The 19,061-nt window shown below is 32.9% G+C and overlaps 1 protein-coding gene across 1 annotated transcript in view; it reads right to left on the minus strand.

The window, feature by feature from the left end:
- LOC140063646 (integrin beta-1-like) overlaps positions 1 to 17,204 on the minus strand; it is a 35,725-nt gene extending 18,521 nt beyond the window's left edge. The window contains exons 1-10 of the mRNA XM_072110078.1: positions 17,065 to 17,204; positions 16,273 to 16,388; positions 15,326 to 15,399; positions 9,973 to 10,086; positions 4,635 to 4,716; positions 3,800 to 3,931; positions 3,064 to 3,160; positions 2,758 to 2,842; positions 1,746 to 1,832; positions 887 to 970 (exon numbers count right to left, since the gene is read on the minus strand). Coding sequence (XP_071966179.1) covers positions 887 to 970; positions 1,746 to 1,832; positions 2,758 to 2,842; positions 3,064 to 3,160; positions 3,800 to 3,931; positions 4,635 to 4,716; positions 9,973 to 10,086; positions 15,326 to 15,399; positions 16,273 to 16,342 — 825 coding nt within the window. The 5' untranslated portion in view covers positions 16,343 to 16,388; positions 17,065 to 17,204. The remainder of the gene's footprint in view (positions 1 to 886; positions 971 to 1,745; positions 1,833 to 2,757; positions 2,843 to 3,063; positions 3,161 to 3,799; positions 3,932 to 4,634; positions 4,717 to 9,972; positions 10,087 to 15,325; positions 15,400 to 16,272; positions 16,389 to 17,064) is intronic.
- Between the last annotated feature and the right edge of the window lie 1,857 nt (positions 17,205 to 19,061).

Raw genomic sequence — 19,061 nt, forward strand, 5'->3', positions numbered from 1 at the left:
TATGTAATAAGTGAATGTTTTAAGGTTCTTCATCTATGTTTTTAATTTTATGGTACGATATCTAATTTTAATAAGATGTTTCTATTTTTATAGCAATTTTAACTAATTTTTAGTCATTTGTAATACAATTCATTTCAGTCCTTGACTGTCGTTTTGTAATATATTTTTATATACCGAATAAATAAAAATTTAAAAAAAGGGGACAAGGTAACATGATGCAAAAGACAGAACATTATGTTAAATTTAGCACTTCATTTTATAATTTTTAGTCAAAACGACTTCATTATTTTACATTGTAAAAATGAGTTTCTGGTATTTAGAGAGACCTGTTTCGAGATAGTTGACTTTATAACAAACACCTATTAGGTAGGCTAGATTCTTGTCATTTGATTGGATAATTGTTGGCCACATTATATTAAATGTTTTATTGCACTCTTAATGATGTAATTGAGAGTGCAATGTCATTATATGCACAAGAGTACAATTTTGTTTTGCATGTATATTTTTGTTACACAGTGAGTGAGCAACCACACATGACAAGAGGCTATGCTGCTGTTGATCAAACTGTTTGTGCACCATGTTATATGTTCTACTCCGTGTAAAAAAACAGTGCACTGCTTTTTCGAATGGTTTGGCATTTGTCTAGGCTCTTGTTAAAAGTAGGTGTGTAAAAACTATATAGAAAAAATATGAATCTTTTATATTTGTGAAATGGAATAATTTTATTTGGTGAAAGATGAAAATTTGTTATATTTTCATCTTTCACCTCATGAAATTATTTGTACCATTTCACATTAAATACTATACTTAGATATCAAAATACATCTATCAATTTTATATGGCTGTTTAATTGTTATCAAATGTTGATTTCATTTGATTGATGTACCTTTCCATCTCCAGCATAGTGGAATGAATCATCACTTGTGTAGATCACAATTCTCCTTGCATCCTCTCGCCAACCAATTTCTTCCTGTAATCAACAAGAATAGCATTCTCACATGTGTGTACATTTAATGGCCTTTAGAAATTGCTTCCCGCTAGGACACAACACAAGGACAAGTGCAACTAATCTGACCAATCACAAAGCATTAAATGTCGATACATCACATCACAATTGGTTAGATTGCTTTTTATGTCCTTGTATCCTAGTGGGAACCCAGCTTAATCTACAGTAACTTGAAAATGAGGAAAGTCAGGAGGCTTCTAAGGATATGTTTTTTCTGGGAGAGAAATGCATACTACAACAATTCACCTCACCCCACCCCAAAGAGGCTTGGTGTTAATCCCCATATTTGTTGATATGCAACTGATGAACCTTTTTATAATTTGACATTTGTGGGACATAATTTGTAAAAAGATTGTGATAGGGCGTTGCGCATGCCAAGCACAATTGTTATCCACTTTCCGGTTTAAAAGTGCTGAACTGACAGTAACATTATACAGCACCCTAAATTACTTAGTCAACACCCTTTAATTTGATGAGCACACAAGATAGAACCAGTTGAATATAACTTTATACATGTTAACTAAATTTTGCTTTTTGATTTTTTCCCTCTATTTTTTTCTAATGTATTGGTACTGTACGTACGGTGGTGTGGCCACAGCTAGCAACGCTCGATGTACAAATTGGTAAATTTTCTGAAGCCACATATTTGATTGTACCATTTTCACAATTGCCTCTTTTTGGGATACTGGAATTTAATGTCTAAATTTATAGATTTGAAAACCTAAAATTTATACTTCACCTTACAAACAGTGACCTGCATTAGAGCATCCATACCGCCCTCTGGAGCATCCAAATTCCCAGATGAATTTTGCATCTTTACACTACTCTGTAAAACACACACATTGTATTTATATGAATAATCTAATAACTGTTATTTGATTTAAATATTTATATAATTTACATTTGTTCACAAACTTTTGTGGACCAGTAGTTAGCCATATATACAAATAACAATTAAGTGAGATATTTTATGTTTAAATTAGTCTTAAAGACTTACTATAGTGCATATAGAGATATTTGTGGGTGTGGGGTGAAAATTGTTTATTTTTCTGTACAAGATAGGAAATTCTTATTACCTCCTATGCTAGACAATGTTGTGATATTAGTCATTCATGCATTAAATTATAGATAAATACATATTGTCTATTGCTTTAAACTTATCAATTACTCAGAAGTAGAATTAATGGTTATGATACAGTTTTGATCCTTAATTTTGTCAACCTCTACAGTATATATTTACAGGGCTGTAGCCACCAGTACAGTAGGTAAAGTTTCAACCTAACCAATTTTTCACAGAGGCCTTTGATAACCCAGGGGTTTGAACACCACACCCCTTTATTTATTTTGGCTCATCACTGATTTATATTGATGTAAAATGAATAGCCCAAATTTACACTTAGCCATGGCATGTTCATGTTACTCAAATTTCTATTTTTGCTATTTATTCCCTCCGGACTACATTGGAGGGGGGCTGACCGGCATCACTTGTGTCTCAAAATAACTGTCACAATCTGTTAATTACCTTTCCCTTTGTTTACCATCCAGATAACACGATAGCTCTCTCTAAATTGCTGGGGAGGACACATGATTTTTAAACAGAGGGGAGCTAACAATTAATATTAATCAAAGTATTAGCCTAGTCTATCATTTTATTTTAGCTGTCAAAAGTAGGGAATGCACGCTCCAATGATACAAGTGCTACCCCACCAGCTCCCTCCTTCAACCTGACCAATATAAAAGGTTTAACTAACTGTGAAAAGGTGAGAATCATTGGTAAGGCGTAAAACATTTTTAAAACCATAAGGTGCATCACAACCAATACATGGTGCAGCTAATCTGAAAAATAACATCATAACAAATTAAAAATACTATTTATAGAAAAAAAAACACACTTCACAAAACATGTTAAAATAGTAAAAATGCTAATACGTTTACTTTACGATTTGCACATCCATTGTGTCAACTGATAGTGAAACCCTATGGCGCCATTTTCATGATTTTTTACAATACATCTTTAATAGTCTGTATGATTGTAGAAAAAAAATTGCTGATCTTACTTTGAAGGCACTGTGCTGACGAAGGGCATAACTGTTTTATCCACAAAAGATCCAAATCCTAATTGATAACTACTGGTTATAGTCTGCAATGCTTCAGCTGAAATATTATAATATATCAAGTAAAACATTTTGTATTATATACATTAGTACAATACTAATAGTAAAATTAAATCAATATGAACAATTTTAAGTAATTTAAGCTTAATTTACCAACAAATCGTTCAGTATTAAATGTTGTACATTGTTGATTTTTTATAGACATATCTTTAATCTGTAACCAACACACATAACATTAATCATAGTTACCAACCTGAGAAATTTGTAAGGTGTGATAGACTATACCATTTTTGTTGTGTGGGGAGGGGGAGAATTCAGAAACAAAGTATTTGAGCCACAGCTAATTAAAAATCACTTGCAGGACTGTGTCACATGATACGACACAGTTGGTAACTATGACACAAATGGTTCTGGTAGGAAAAGCTTTCCTGAATACTATAAACGATAGCCTAGTGTACTAGTTCACAGCTACTGTTGAGACAGAGTGACCATGTGACCATAGTGGACAGTATGGTCATTTTATAACACTGGAGAAGGAGCATATTATAATCATATAATACATACATCTATTTTGTGACAGTGTTTGCATTTACATTTGACAAAGGTATATTTTTATTAAGAAAATTGCGTGAACAATTAAGGAGAAGATATTTGATATTTCTTGCATCTTCAATCTTACCTAATTGAGATCCTAGTGTTTTAAGATTATCTAAATCATCTTTCATCGAGTTTGATAAATCCATAACATAGTACAAATCTACTGGATAATCCTCGGCCTGGCGTACTTTAATATCAATATACGCTGGTTCACCTGAAGAGAAAATTATAAGTTCCTTTATGGAATTATAACTGCGAATACAGACATGGTAAGGGAACAACATTTGTGTGAGATGTGAGATCTAGCATGTCGGATCCCTCCATATCGTATTATTGAGCGGTTGTTCTTTGTACATAAACCTATATACAGATACTATTGTTTAATTTGACTTGTGAAACAGTGAGTAGTATCATAATTTTAAAGAATCGGACTGTACTGTATGTATGCGAGCTGGGTTAAAACTTTAAGACTGCATGCCGTGCCTGTGTTCTAGAAGATTGACAACCATCATTGCCTCGTCCTGTGGATGAGACAGGCCAGTAGTCTTATGTATGCCTACATTATGGGTAGAGAAGAAGCTACTATTACTTTAGTAGGCATTACTCTTACTGTAATTGTTAGGCTTAGTAGAAATTATGTTACTTGGTCACAGGTTAAGGTTATGAGCCAGGACACCAAGTCAGACATGGAACAATGCATACAGTATTATTGATTTTAAAAAGTTCTGGCAGATACCATACACAGCATCCTGATTTTAACATAAAATAACCACTGTGGAAGATTTTCTACATATAAATCATGGTTGCACAGTCTTGCTACTTGTCTATGTGGTTTCATTTTATTATTTAAACCTAAGTGAATAAATAATATATAATTATACGTTTGATAATAATTTTAAAGAATAATCATTGTATACCTGGTTTAAGATTAAGCACTACCTCTTGTGGTTGAATCTGAACTGCTGGTGTTGACCCTACAGCATTACTAACTTGTTTATTCTGTAAAAATAATACATATCTACAGTATAACCATTTGCAATACAATTCAGGCCTGTAGCAAGGGGGGTTTTATGGTTGGGCGAACCCTCCTTTTTTACAGCCCCCATCCCGACATGCCCAGTACCCTCACCTCATCTCTCAAAATCCAAATACATGCCCACAAAAGGTTATTCGTAAATTGAAAAATGTGTAAACTTGAATAACTGTAGTTTACATTATAGCTCATCCGATTATATTTTTCTAGGCAACCAGTCGATACGTACCTCAATTGTCAATACCACCTATTTACATTGATATATTTAATTTACTCAACAAATTGCTGTAAATAAATATAGATGATATATATATATGATGAGGCTGGAGACAATGAAAGATGTTGACTATTTTAGAAAGTTGGATAACAAACGAAAGAAATGGAGAAACCTGGTACAAAGAGTAAGCAATGCAGCCCAGGCAGAGAAATCAGACGATTATTCGGCTAAGAGGCACTAAATAATAATAAAATATAAATATAGATAGTATAAGCATTGAATTTGCCTTCTCACCCAAACTGTGCATTTTTCCGGCTCTAGATGTACGTTCGGATTGAACTTGAACGCAAAACAAAATACCGAGTGAATGATCAAACAATCGGCGGTTCCGCACAGAGCACGCGTATATAGCAAAAGGAGGAAAAAAGTATGATCGTTTTGCTCATTGGTAGCATGCTGCATGAGAGTGTCTTTTCCGGCCATTTATCATGAACTTATCTGCGAGAGTACCATTTCCGGCCATCTAGGGGTGTCATTTAACAAAATTGTGTTTTTGTTAACTTGTAATTGTTAATACAGAATCTATAAATGTACTGAAACTTATATTAAGGTATGTTATATAAAACTTGTGAAGCAACTTATTTTAATTAATCTTTTTTATTTTAAAAGTCTATGAAACGATATGAAATGTCCTCAATGTTGACATTAACTGACAAATCAATCCTGATTAATAAAACTTAGAACTTACAAAATAAATGTATATATTTTCAAGATATGGAAATTACTTCCAGACGAGCAATGGTAACACCACTGTGTATTAAAAGGCATGCCAAGGCTATGAGAAATTAAGACAGACAATGGAATCTTAATAGCAGGCACTTCTTATTCAGTTAATAGGTAATTAATGTGCTGTTGAGAATCTCATTCACTGTTTCTCATTTACTAGATGAACTTTATTCAAGGTTTACTACTATGTCTTTATTGGTTATCCACACTTGCCAGATAAAACTATTGTATTAACTTTTTTTTCTTACACATTAAGGCAAACAAAACAACCATCCCTCATACAAATCTATTGTATACATTTACCTTTTTTCTTACACATTTATGATTAAGACCAGATTTGACTAAATTGGCTCCAACCAGTATTAACAACTGTGTAAGAAAATTACACATAAAACAAACACTTATCTAGTAGTTAGTAAGATAAACCAAAGCCTATATATTATTTTTCAATTGGATAGATACAATATTATTTAAAGTTGTTGGTATTTAGTAGATTAGTTACATCTTATATAATGTGGTATTTCGCTTAATTTGCTATACTCTGTTCTGTGTTTCTTTTCATGTATATATTATATCTAAATAAAATACAGTATGTATAGTAATCCGTTTTAAGAATCACTCTGGCTAAAACAAACTAAGGCAGGATTAATTATATGGTAACAATTTTATAAAAGAACATGACAAAAAATTAGAATTACACTATCTGGCTTAAGGATTGGCTATAGCATGAAAAATAACATATAGCCTAGTTATTATAACTAAATAGCAGTAATTATTATACAGATATTGCCTGCTTAGAGGTGAAATATAAGATTTGACATTCCCAAGGGAATATATAATTTCCCGAGAACATAATATCATCCAGAGGGGATGTTAAATCTTATATTTTACTGATATAAAAGGCGATATCTGTTATATTACATAGCCAACAACAAGTAGAATATCTGCTGGGTCGGGTAGCTAGGCTAGACCTCTTTTTTGTATTGTATGTAAACAAGCTGCCTAGACACCTTTACCTTGCGAAGAATAATATACAGATAATTACTAATTAATGATTCCTTGGCAATACAATATTCACTAGCCTTAGTACCGTAGGTGGTTTAAATAATAACAGAAGAATTTCCATAAATAAGCCTACATTAATAATAATAATATTATCAGGAGCCCTACTGTAGGCCAAATAAATAATAATTTGTTTTCTTCGAGCCGAATCACCGGATGTTTAGTGCGTCGCGCGCGTACAGGTTACTACTGTGAGTTAACCAATCAAAAACGGTCTTTCATCACATATAGGGAGGACCAATAACAAATGAGGGTGCTATGTATGCATAGTTTATATAGTTTAGTTGATTAATTTCTTCAAGTAAGTTCCGTGGCGCAGCGCATGAAGCGTTGTCTTGTGATAGAGTGACAATTTCATCGCGAGTTCAAGACCCAGTAGATGACTTTTGTTTATTTATCGGCAAACACGAGTGTTGCCACACGAAAATTACACAGTCAATATCATCGTAATCGAGAATGTGCTGGATTTTATATGTTTAATGACAGGGATATGATAATTACGCGAAAATTACTCAGTCAATACCATCGTACTCGAGGATATATACGATTTACGATCCTTGCAGCGGTAGTCATGTGATGCAGTTTCAACAAATCACGTTCACGTATTTACATTAGGCTACGTATTATAACTAAATAGCAGTAACTCAATAAGATACAATAAGGTACAGCTACTGGTACAGGTACCATATACTTTTTAAAATGTTTTTTATTAGATCCTAATGTTCTAAATACAGTAAAACATTACTAATGTCGAACAAAAATAAACAATTACAAATAACAATTTAAATATTTATAGTATGAAATTGAAATTAAAAGCATAGTCTAAGGTTTATATTTAAAATAATATTTATTATTAAATTGTATAATAAGAATTGTATTAATGTATTAATACATTAATCAAAATTTCTAAGAACATTTATTGCAATTCTTTATACTCTACTTCAAAATAAAACCATGATTGTCTTTCAAATTCTTTGAAGATCAACAGCCAATACTGACCTGTGATCTATGACTATAATATTATTATTATGGTTATAGGTTATTGACCTATAATAAAAGGCAATCTTACTACAATGAGTATAAACCACTATACTCTCTGTATGTATAAAACTGGGACACCAGTCACCATTGAGTATTTATTATTATGACTTATTTATGACTCTATTGAATTGAACCAAGTTCTTTATTGTGCACATTTTTAATTCAATCATTCCTTTTATTTCAAATAGCAACATCCATAAACATAATATACAAACAAAATATTCTAGTAATACTAATTATAATAGTAAATCATCAGATCCTTCCAAATCACAACCTATAGTACTAATACACTAAGGGTACGTTCACACGTATGGCGTAAGACTGGTGTGGCTTATGCAAGCGGTAAATTAATCAACAAATTAAAATGGCCAAGTGTTCACACGTACGCCATGTGTGAATGGGCTCTAACATTAATGGTCTGTAAATTGAACCAAAGGTTTTAGGTGTTATTCAAAAGATGAGGCAATGAGAGTAAAGTCTTATTATGAGACAATATGGCACAGACATTTATCAAACCAAGGCGGTACTGTATATACCTTCATGATCAAACTTGGTCAGACATCCTTACTAAACCAAACCACTCTCTTAAAAAATGTAGTGGCATCATACGACTTTGTGACATGTCTGAAGAAGCTGGTCTTTAATTGGAGGAGTTTAGTTATTGACAATAAATATCATTAAGCCTACTGGTTAGAAAATCACATTTATTAGTTTTGAAGAGATGGTACATTCCATACAATTGAACAGAAGGCCTATCTATAGTGTCATATTTGAAGGCTAATTGGCTTCAACATTGTTTTCCAACACATTGGAATTTCAGTAGGTGAAATGTCATATCATATTACAGGAAATAATAGTCCAGTCATCTTATGAGGTCAAAACCACTGCTAGTGTTGGTATATTATGAACATGTTTTGGTATTTATGAACATGTTTTTGTATTATGAACATGTTTTTGGTATTATGAACATGTTTTGGTATTGTGAATACACAGTAACAAACAGGTTAAAATGTTGAAATACCCAGGAAGGAATACAGTACTTATAAAATCATTCATTATTTTCTTTCTTTTCGTTTGTGTCTCTCTGTACCTACGTATAAATAATAAATAAACATGACCTCCTACGAATAAATCCCTTCCCCCTTCCTCAGAATATAGAAAATCGTTTGGAATAAACACCTCCGGAGCTTTATTTATTTCCACGAATAAACGCCGGTCACAAGCACAATATTGTATTACAACACATATTTGTAGTAGAATTTATTGATTGATTGATCTACAATTTACCAAGCATTTTATACTATTTTTACTGTATTTTATCACTTCTCGATATTATTGTGTTGTATTTTTTCATATCTATTGGGTATTTATTTTATTATACATGTTACCATATTATTATTACATCGAAAAAAAAAAAACTTCTTCTTAGAATAAACACCTATTGTGAATAAATGCCTCCTAAAAACCCTCCTGAACAATACTAACGTCCCGGGGGATGGTATCTTAAATATATTTATTCTCAAATTATGTCTGTCCTGCTATAAACATTATTAAATGTATGTACCCAGTGTATTTTCCCAATCCATTAACACTACAGCAGTTATAGAGAGTTGCTTTTGCGAACAAGGGGAAAAAGGTAGACCACAGTTTATTGAATATTTAGGAATTTTAAAGTTAGTGTATTTTGTTGGAAAGAGTTTTCTAAATCTAAATTTTGGGTCATTCCATGTCTAATAACATAAAGGCCCCAACTGACCCTCATGGATTTTGAAGACGTTTCTTTATGGATTGGCCACACAGACAATTTTAGACCAAAAAGTCCAAGTTCAAGAAATAATATCAAAATATCAAAAAACAAAGACCATGGGATTTTCAAGGTCTGTTTTAAAAACATCCCTGATAATATTGGTGTTTTAAAAAGAAAAAAACATTGAAATTGTGATTATGAAGTGCAAATAGTACTTAGTACAGTACTGTAGATGTTTTCCACTACAAACAAATAAAAATAAATACAATTGTATGTATATGCACGTGGCATGTTCTAATTCTATAGGGCCCTTATTCGAGGGGGCATATATTCGAATAAATAAAGTAGTCAATAAAAACATTCACTTACCCTAACAACACTGTCCAAGTTACTTTTTGGTTGACTAATACTTGAATTTTGACATCCATTTTTAATAAGTGCTTTTGGTTTATCACACCTTGAAAAACCACTGTCACCAAATGTCTATATATAAGAAAAATACAGTAAAGCATCATCACACAAGTTTTAATTGAATTTAAAAAAATATCTACCTCCAAATTAAAAAATAGAATATAATATAATTAGTTTTGAAAGATTATTAAAAATTTCATATAAACAAAATGTCACTTTCTGTTTGTAGCTAGGAACACCTGCAAAGATGTTGGAATGCAAGGACATTATTGCACTCTGTACACTATAAATATAGCCATAGACATGGAGGCTATTATAACCTCCATGCTATCCCTTTTAACATACATTGGCCCCGTTTCTGCTGCCAAAAATATACCGTATATATACGGTATATTTTATATACGGTATATTTTTCGGCAGCAGAAATGGGTCTCATAAAAAATATACCGTATATATATGCGGTATATATACCGCATAAATATCCCCATCGTTTGTGGATATTATACGGTATATTCCAAAATATACCGTATATTTCGTACCCCGTTTCTGCTGCACTCAAAATATACCGTATATGTGACCCGGCCCATGACACGAGGTCAAAAACTAACAGAACGTGACGCGTTTGTTTGGTTTTTCTGCTGCATTGACACACACGTGTATAATAAGCAAGCAACAGATCAAAATATCACTGTGGACTGAAGAAATAACTATTTTTGCAATTCAATTGTGGGGAGAAGCGAAAGTTGGGGGGAGACTACATGGCAACAGAAGAGATACCGAGATTTACAAAAGTATCTCAAACAAAATAAAAGCAGAATTTATGGTAGACTTAATAACGACAAAGTTATCGGCAAACGCCGTCGTCTTCTTTGCATAAATCTAGTCAATGCCCATTCTACATTTCTAGATTGTTTGTGCGATGTAAATTCGTTGCCACTTCTGATCATTAGATTTAAAATAGAAAGCAATGCTACGACGTTTTGAGAAACCATCATTGTTTTGTTTTTGTCATGTAACCTCACTACACGAGACTCTAGGTCAATCCATACTTCCGTCTCACAAAATGCATTTTGGGTATATGAAAGCCAACTTTTTTTACAGCCCACCCACGAAGTATGTGCAGCGGAAACGGTGCACGAATTTCATATACGGTATATATACGGTATATTTATACGGTATATTTATACGGTATATTTGGGATTGGCAGCAGAAACAGGGCCATTCATACAGGTGTTACTACCATCTTTGGCCCTGTTACTGCTGCCAAAGAATATACAGTACCATCAGTATATTATAAATACAGTACTTTTATAGCAGCAGAAATGGGTTTCATAAAAGAAATACAGTATACCGTAACTTATCTCAATCATTAGTGGATATTATACGGTATATTCCAAAATACTTGCTTTCTTGCAGTATTTCTTCTGCCTTCAAAATATATCGTATATTTGTTTACTGTGACACAAAGTTTTGTTATTTATATGTGAAACAACAGCTAAAATGGCACTGCGAACCGTCAATATTTGCTATTCAAATTGTACGGCGGTACAGGGTAACAGGAGGTTGGAAGTCGAAATTTAAGTGAACAGTAAGCATAAAAAAAATGCACGAAAACAAACTTTCACCCTGGCCAATGACTGCAAATCTGGATTTTGGGGAATCCTAAATCCATACTTCCAATGAAACGCATTTAACAGTTGTTTTTAACAGTCGTCTATATATACTGTATATACGTTATTTTTATACCCTATATTGTGATATGCAGCAGAAACAGGGCCTTAGACACATTTACATAGAAGTTCCAAAGAGGTTATGTCTGTATGAAAAAGGTGCAAAATTTGTGTCTTTACAGAAAATGGGGAAAAATCAGTTTTAAACCAGATGTTCTAAATTCTTTTATTGATAAAGCTTTGAACAGACACCCATTTTATACAGTCTGAGATAGCAGTGGTGGCGCCAGTGGGGTGGCTACGGGGGGGCTCTATCCCCCTCGTTGGGGAGCCTAGCCCCATCAGGGAACACGGGTACTTTTTGTCGGGGAATATAATATACAGTCAAAATCGTCAGAGGGCTATTATGCACTTTATATGCATTCATTATATAGTTCATTGTTTACTACTAAACAATAGCTAGCGCTTGTCTAGCGGTATCCCGGCCTTTGTACGAATCGTTCAACGTTGGGTTAAGATATAATACTATAATATTATAAATATAATAATATACTACTTGATTTTGTATACTCCGTCTGGGGAAACACGCACAAGTCACGTTGTTTGACACCAAGAATTCTTGGTGCATACGATTATCCGATTGACTAGTTTCAGCTGCATGCGATTGGCTACTCACTCGTACACCGTTTTAATATTCATATTTCAGAATTTCAAAGACTCAACAACTAAGATAGTGCGCATGCGCAATGTTACGTTTAGACAACGTGTACTTGGGTACATTGATGAAAGTTTCTGAAAGCTAGAAATTATTTTATATGCCTAGTAGTAGTCTGGTAAACATTTGATGGGATTTTTCCCAAGAACATGAAAACTAGTCTTGATAAGAGACCTGTTTGTGTAAATCCTATCTTGTTGTGTGCCGGTGGTGGTATGTAGGCCTACCTTATTGGCGTTTTATTTTGCAGGTCATACGTGCGAGTTGAGTAGGACCTACGAAGGAGGCCTAGGCTAAGGACTAAACAATCAATAAACAAAACAACTTGGCAACACGATTTTATATTTCAACAGTCTCGATCGTACATTCAGCACACTGTGCGTACTCGATCTTTTTCATTTTGGAACAAAGTGATCATTGGTTGAATCGAAATCCATATTTACATACCGCCCGCCCCATATAGCCAAATACGGTATGATAACCCACGTCATTCTTATCGGATGTTTGCGGTCTACAAATCGATTTCTATACATGTTTCACAAGTCTGTATTTTCAGACAAAAATCGCGGTCGAAATAAAATTAAAAACAAATAAATTAAAAAAAGACAATACAGACTTGGGGCAAGTCTAGGTTAAGAGTCGTGATATCATGTTCCATCCAGGGACCAAAATGTGTACTGTAGTTACTTTCCAGGCGACGTACGCTACACTACAGCAAAAACAAATTATGTTAATTGTTCGTATGTTCACCAATTTTTTTAATTTACCAGTAACCCTCTGTACCGTGGGGCACCTAAAATAAATATTTCATACATTACTAAACAAAAAAACATGCCATTTCGCTTAGCCAACATTGTATTATAGCTAAGTTATTACATTTTCAATGTCCTGTATAGTATGTCATGAATTTCTCACCAGATGGTACACGCCCGCATATATTTGGGAGGTGTAAACTAATTTCCAGACTTAAAAGGGTCTACGCTTGCAAATAAAGGCAAAACAGACCACTTTTTTAAGCCTCTAGGCCTGATGTTTCAGAAGTATAAGAGGCCCCCTGCCTAGTGATGCTCGCTTCGCTCGCATAGCCCCCTCGCAGGGGAATATAGCCCCCGCGTCGCGAAGATCCTGTGGGATAGTATAGATAAAATTAATATTAATACCAGGGTGTTTAAACCAATAACTGGCAGACATCATCAAATACTTCTTAAAATTTGAAAATTCCTCTTCCTTATACTAAGAAGGGACTTTAATTTCTGAGTAACATGCAGCTAGACCAAATACTGTAATAATATCTCTATGCCTGGACTCAAACCAAACCAGCAAATGTAATCATTTCTAATAAAGTGATATGTTTATTTAGATTCAAAGCAAGTGATCATGGAGACATTGTTTACGGTATGTTTCATCTGGTTTCACCAGAGAGGTCCTTCTACAGCACGTTTTCACAATTTTTAGTCTTTAGAATAGCAAATATATTACAATTTATCAAATCAAAAAGTGCATTAAAGCAATCTTTGATTGGCATTTTTATTATTTTTAAATGTTCTACCATATACAATTACTGATCATATTACGTTTAATTGACAGGTGTCAGTCACAGTCCTTCAAATTGTACTACTAACTATGTTAAGGGCGTGTGGCGTAGTGTGTTGGACGTTGGCCTACTGATCGTGAAATTGTTGGTTTAAGTCTAATGCTCATTGCGTTGCTTGTACTCAGACAAGTCACTTAATTTTGCCTCTGTCAAACCAGGTGTACACATGGGTACATGGTAAGATCAAGGCACTACTATAGCTGCATCATGGTAGTCCAAAAATGACCGGGGTTAATATGTACAGCGCTTAAAAAGGCTTCACAATATTTATTTCAACAATATTTTACAAGGGTAGCCATGGTCCATCCAGCTGCAGCTGATCATTAGGGACCCTCACAAAAATACATCATGAGAAGACATAAACATGTAACAATAAATTTAAATTCAAATAAATATAATTAGGCGCTTTATAAATCCAAGATATTATTATTAATATAAATATAATATTAGCATACTTTAGTTCATTATTCACCATAAACAGTATACAATATATATGAAAAAAAGTTAAGGCGATGTAAAATTATGGAACATCAAATGGTGGATAAGAACAAAAGATTTGATATTTCCTACACACATGCTACGCAAAATGGGGACATCAACCTGAATGATGTAATTGGTGTTTACACCATAATGATACATTCACCTTTTGAAACTCTTTAACCACCTACACAACCACACAACACAATGAGGAAGTCCGTCTGGAAATTATTATACTGTACATACTATACTGTAATATACTTCAACCTAAGTGGGTATATACTTTTCACTTTCATAGTATTTGTGTCTCATCTTTTCTTTCAATTAGTCATAGTCTGAAATTACCACAAAATATGTATGAAGCTTTAATTGACTGTAGTCATTATTTCTACCTGTCCGTGTGTAGACTTTAATGATTTTTATGTACATTATTTATTGTCATTAGTCATTAGTGAAAAAAATACATAAAAATATAGGTATTTAAATAATATACGGTATCACCGACATAATAGTTCCCTGCTTCAGTATAACCCAACGCCCTATTATTTAGACTAAGCAAGACATACTGTAAGACTCAGACATAATAATAATTCAATGTATTCTGAGAATAATACCACCCATAATGTTTGCCTGAATCTTGCAACTAGGCCACTTTGGACTAACTAACTAAACATTAATTAATTTAAATAATTATTTATAAATAAAAAATGCCACTTTAGTATTAAGAACTTTTCATCAAAATTCAAGCTAATTTAGGAGGTGTGATGCACCACACCTTCTTTTGCTGATAGGCTCTTTGCTATAATAGGCCTATCTTTCACAATGGAATGGAAATAAAATGGTTTATCAACTTACTGCATTTGAACACCAAGCACATTCTGGATTTATTTGAATACACTCAGCACATGTTTTAGCTTGCTGACATGCATCTACAAATAAAACATATGATATTTATTATTAGTAAAAATAAATTACGGTATGTCTAGCTAGTAGTAACCAAGGAAAACAGGAATAAAATATATTCACTTTTATGATTTAAATGTTTTTTGTTAACAGAAAATCAAAAAAGGAATAGGAATTTATTTCAAAGTTATAAAACTTTAACAAGTGATCAAGTGGTTAAGGCTGGGCAATGCACTTGGTTCAAGACTCCTCCTCTATAATTCTGTTGGAATGTTAGAACAAATCTTCTTGGATAAGGACTTATGTTCTGGTCTAGTGAACCATAGAGATATTATAATATCTCTATGAGTGAACACATCTGGCTTGTGTGCCCTTAAGAACCCAACCCAGAAGAGTTAGTAGTAGGTTACTCCATCCATGGACACATGGATAATACAAATCAGTCTGACATGAAATGTGTATTTTGACAGAATACATGTTATTAAGAGTTGATTCGCAACTTTCTATAAAGAGCCGCGGTAAGAGAGCGTATTTGTTTAATTGACAGCAGAATAGAATTTGGATAATCATTTGATTTCACCACCGATGCATATACATGTGTTAATTTGTCCATACTCCATCCGAGCCCCTGTCATTGTGGACAGAAGAATAAGCGCCATCAAGTGGCTACTATTTTTGTTGTTTCCACACAAGTGTGCAATTCAGCCCAGTAACGATCTATTTAAAATAGCCAAATAATATGAGGCCCGTACACCAACCTTTTTCTATACATTGAAATTACTTCTTTTTAAAGATTCTTTAGAAACTACATAAATGTTCACATGTTGAAACAAATTTTTTTTTTGTACATTTTACATGCATACACACACATATTTTGCATTAACAAACATAATACTTACTTTGTGCTTTTAGCAAAGACAAAATACTGACTATAATTGTAATCTGCAATAGTTTATATAGATTGCTCATCTTTTACTCTTTACTCACGAAAAAAAATGTATCATCCAATGAAACACTGTAAAAAAAAGACTAATTATTAGCTTAGAGTGTCCAATTGTTTTGATTCTCAGACACACCGATGAGACGGTTTAATACATCAATGTTCATATGAATAGTTACTCAAAATGGTTTATCATCGGGAGAAACCCTCAATGGTTCAATCAATAGACCACACCATTATACTGTGTGGTAACTTACTGATCGCTAAAATGAGCCCAATGAAAAGTGAATACATGATATTCTTACAGAGAATAATAATTGGTAGTTATTTTTACCGAATATAAATAAAATCCTACACAAGTATTATCTGAAACGATGAAACAAATCCAACCGCATTTCTTTATGTTTTTTGAGTAATCAGGTATGTTGGATTTTACCCTGATCATGAAGATGTCTTGTTTGATCATTTTGACCAAAAACAACTAAATTCATAATTTACTCAACATGACATCTATTTTATTAAATAAACCAGCTTTTTTTCACTTTACCAATATTGGATTGCCTAAACCTTAATACGAGCCATTTCCACAATAATAATACTCTCTATAATAATCTCCTCTCTGCTCTGTTCTGCTTGTTGGTTGGTGATCAGTGATGAACGAACGGGCCTAATAACCCCTACTAAACTACTGTAGTGTAGTAGTAGTGTACTACTTCTAAACAGTTCTAACTTAACATACACGTTAACTTACCTCTTTTTACGTATTTGGTTTGAAAATACTAACAGTATAAAACAGTTCAGTACATTAATTCAACTAATTAAGTATTGTATAATCAAGTAGGCCTAGTTACACATCAAGTTTCCGTCCAACTCTACTGCACTTCTCTCTTATCTTTGCTGACTTTCCTACTGCGTAAGTTGGTGTCAACTGTCAAAAAAATAAGTTCACTTCCATAAACGTTTGGGGGCGCCATAAATAATGTTTAGTGCATGCAGCAAGGGGAGCGTTAGGGTGAAACCATGGACAATGAACATTTGGCCAAACTAACTACTATACATTTAATAAAGTTATTCACTTCCGTAGAATAAAAAACATGATAAAATAATATTTTCACTAAATTACAGTTTTTCTGGTAAATTATTATTGGTTTTTTTTCGATCCATTTTTTTTGGTAAAAGTTAATAAATATTATTATGCGACTTATAAAATGGCATATTCAAAAACAAAATGTATATTAACAATAAACATATTTTTAAATCGCAATCGATTTGATGTATTTTAAATGTTTTTTTATAGTAAATTTTCTAGAAAGAGGACACCTGTATGTGATGACGCAAAATAATAATTGCATAATCGATTGTCCAAATGACACGTATGACGTTGTTGTGCGCGGAATAAAGTTTGTGTGTACACAACCAAAACTTGAGTACAGCCAGCGCTAGCTTCGACAACACGGCGAAAAAACAACGTCTTCTCATTGTGGTGTAATAATAAAATTGCCTAAGTATCTACTAAGAAATAACAAAGTTAAGTGCTATCTCAAATAAAGCAGTAATAATTGTAAGTTGCAAATGAAGTCATAATATCTTTTGAATAATAAAATGTTTTTTAATATTAAAGTCGGGATGATTCTAATTAATTGTGTTAATTCTCAAAGGGATTTAGGAGTTTTAATTGATAGTAAGTAAAATGTTTGTTTACATGTTAATTATGTTGTATCTAAGGCAAATAGAATACTGGGTTTGTTATGAAGGACTGTAGATTCATGGGCAATGGTGGAGTTAACATCATTGTACCGTTCAGTCGTGCGCCCCCACCTGGAATACTGTTCAGTCTTCGGGTTCAGTCATTTTTAATTCAATTTCTTGTACTCAATCTCAGCGTATTTATAATGTTGTTTTCAGAACAAATTCATTAGATTCCTTACTCTCACTTGTCGTAATTATAATGTTTCTCTTATTTCTCTTGAAAATCGTAGAGTTGTTTTTGATATGTTTTTTTTATACAACTCATTCAATTCCGTTGATGATTGTCCTATTGTTGCTTTGTTTAAGTTGAATATACCAACTCGTACTCGCAGCAAGTGTTTGCTTCACGTTCCTTGTGGTCGTGTTGAATGCACAAAACGAGGTATTTTTCAGCGGTTACCTAACACATTTAATAGGTTACTTGTTACTTGTTTGGATATTGGTTTATTGATTTATTTTGTGATAGTTTAAATGTATTTAAGGGTAAAATTGTTAAATCTGTGATCTTTGTTTATGTTTTAGTTGTTTATTTGAATACATTTTATAGTTTATGTTTAGATTCAACCTGTTAGTGGCGGTTTCATCGCTGTTGGTTGACAACTGAATAAAATTTAAAAAAAAAAATAAAAGTAATAATATTTTGTCATTTTTGAGAAGAAAAATATGCCTAAGTGAAGATAGGCCTAGGTTGTAAGCCTCACCATAAACTAAGCCTAATCTTATTTCTTTAAATATTCGATTCTGTAAATAGTTTTATTGTACTGTATACATTTTTTTTAAAAATTAAAAATATTAAAATAGAGAACTAATATTTTCTAATAATTAGAAATAAGAGGCTCCAAAGAGGGTAATGTTTTGATATGTAACTATGGAGATTTAAATCGACCTTACCTGTTTAATTGTTTCCGGAACACAGCATTTGTTGGATACGGAGTCGAGGCTAGGCTATCCTATAAGTCCCTCTTGTAAATAAACATCAAATCTCAAATAGGGCGAAAA

This window comes from Antedon mediterranea, chromosome 1 (assembly GCF_964355755.1).
Source record: "Antedon mediterranea chromosome 1, ecAntMedi1.1, whole genome shotgun sequence".
Lineage (NCBI taxonomy): Eukaryota > Metazoa > Echinodermata > Crinoidea > Comatulida > Antedonidae > Antedon > Antedon mediterranea.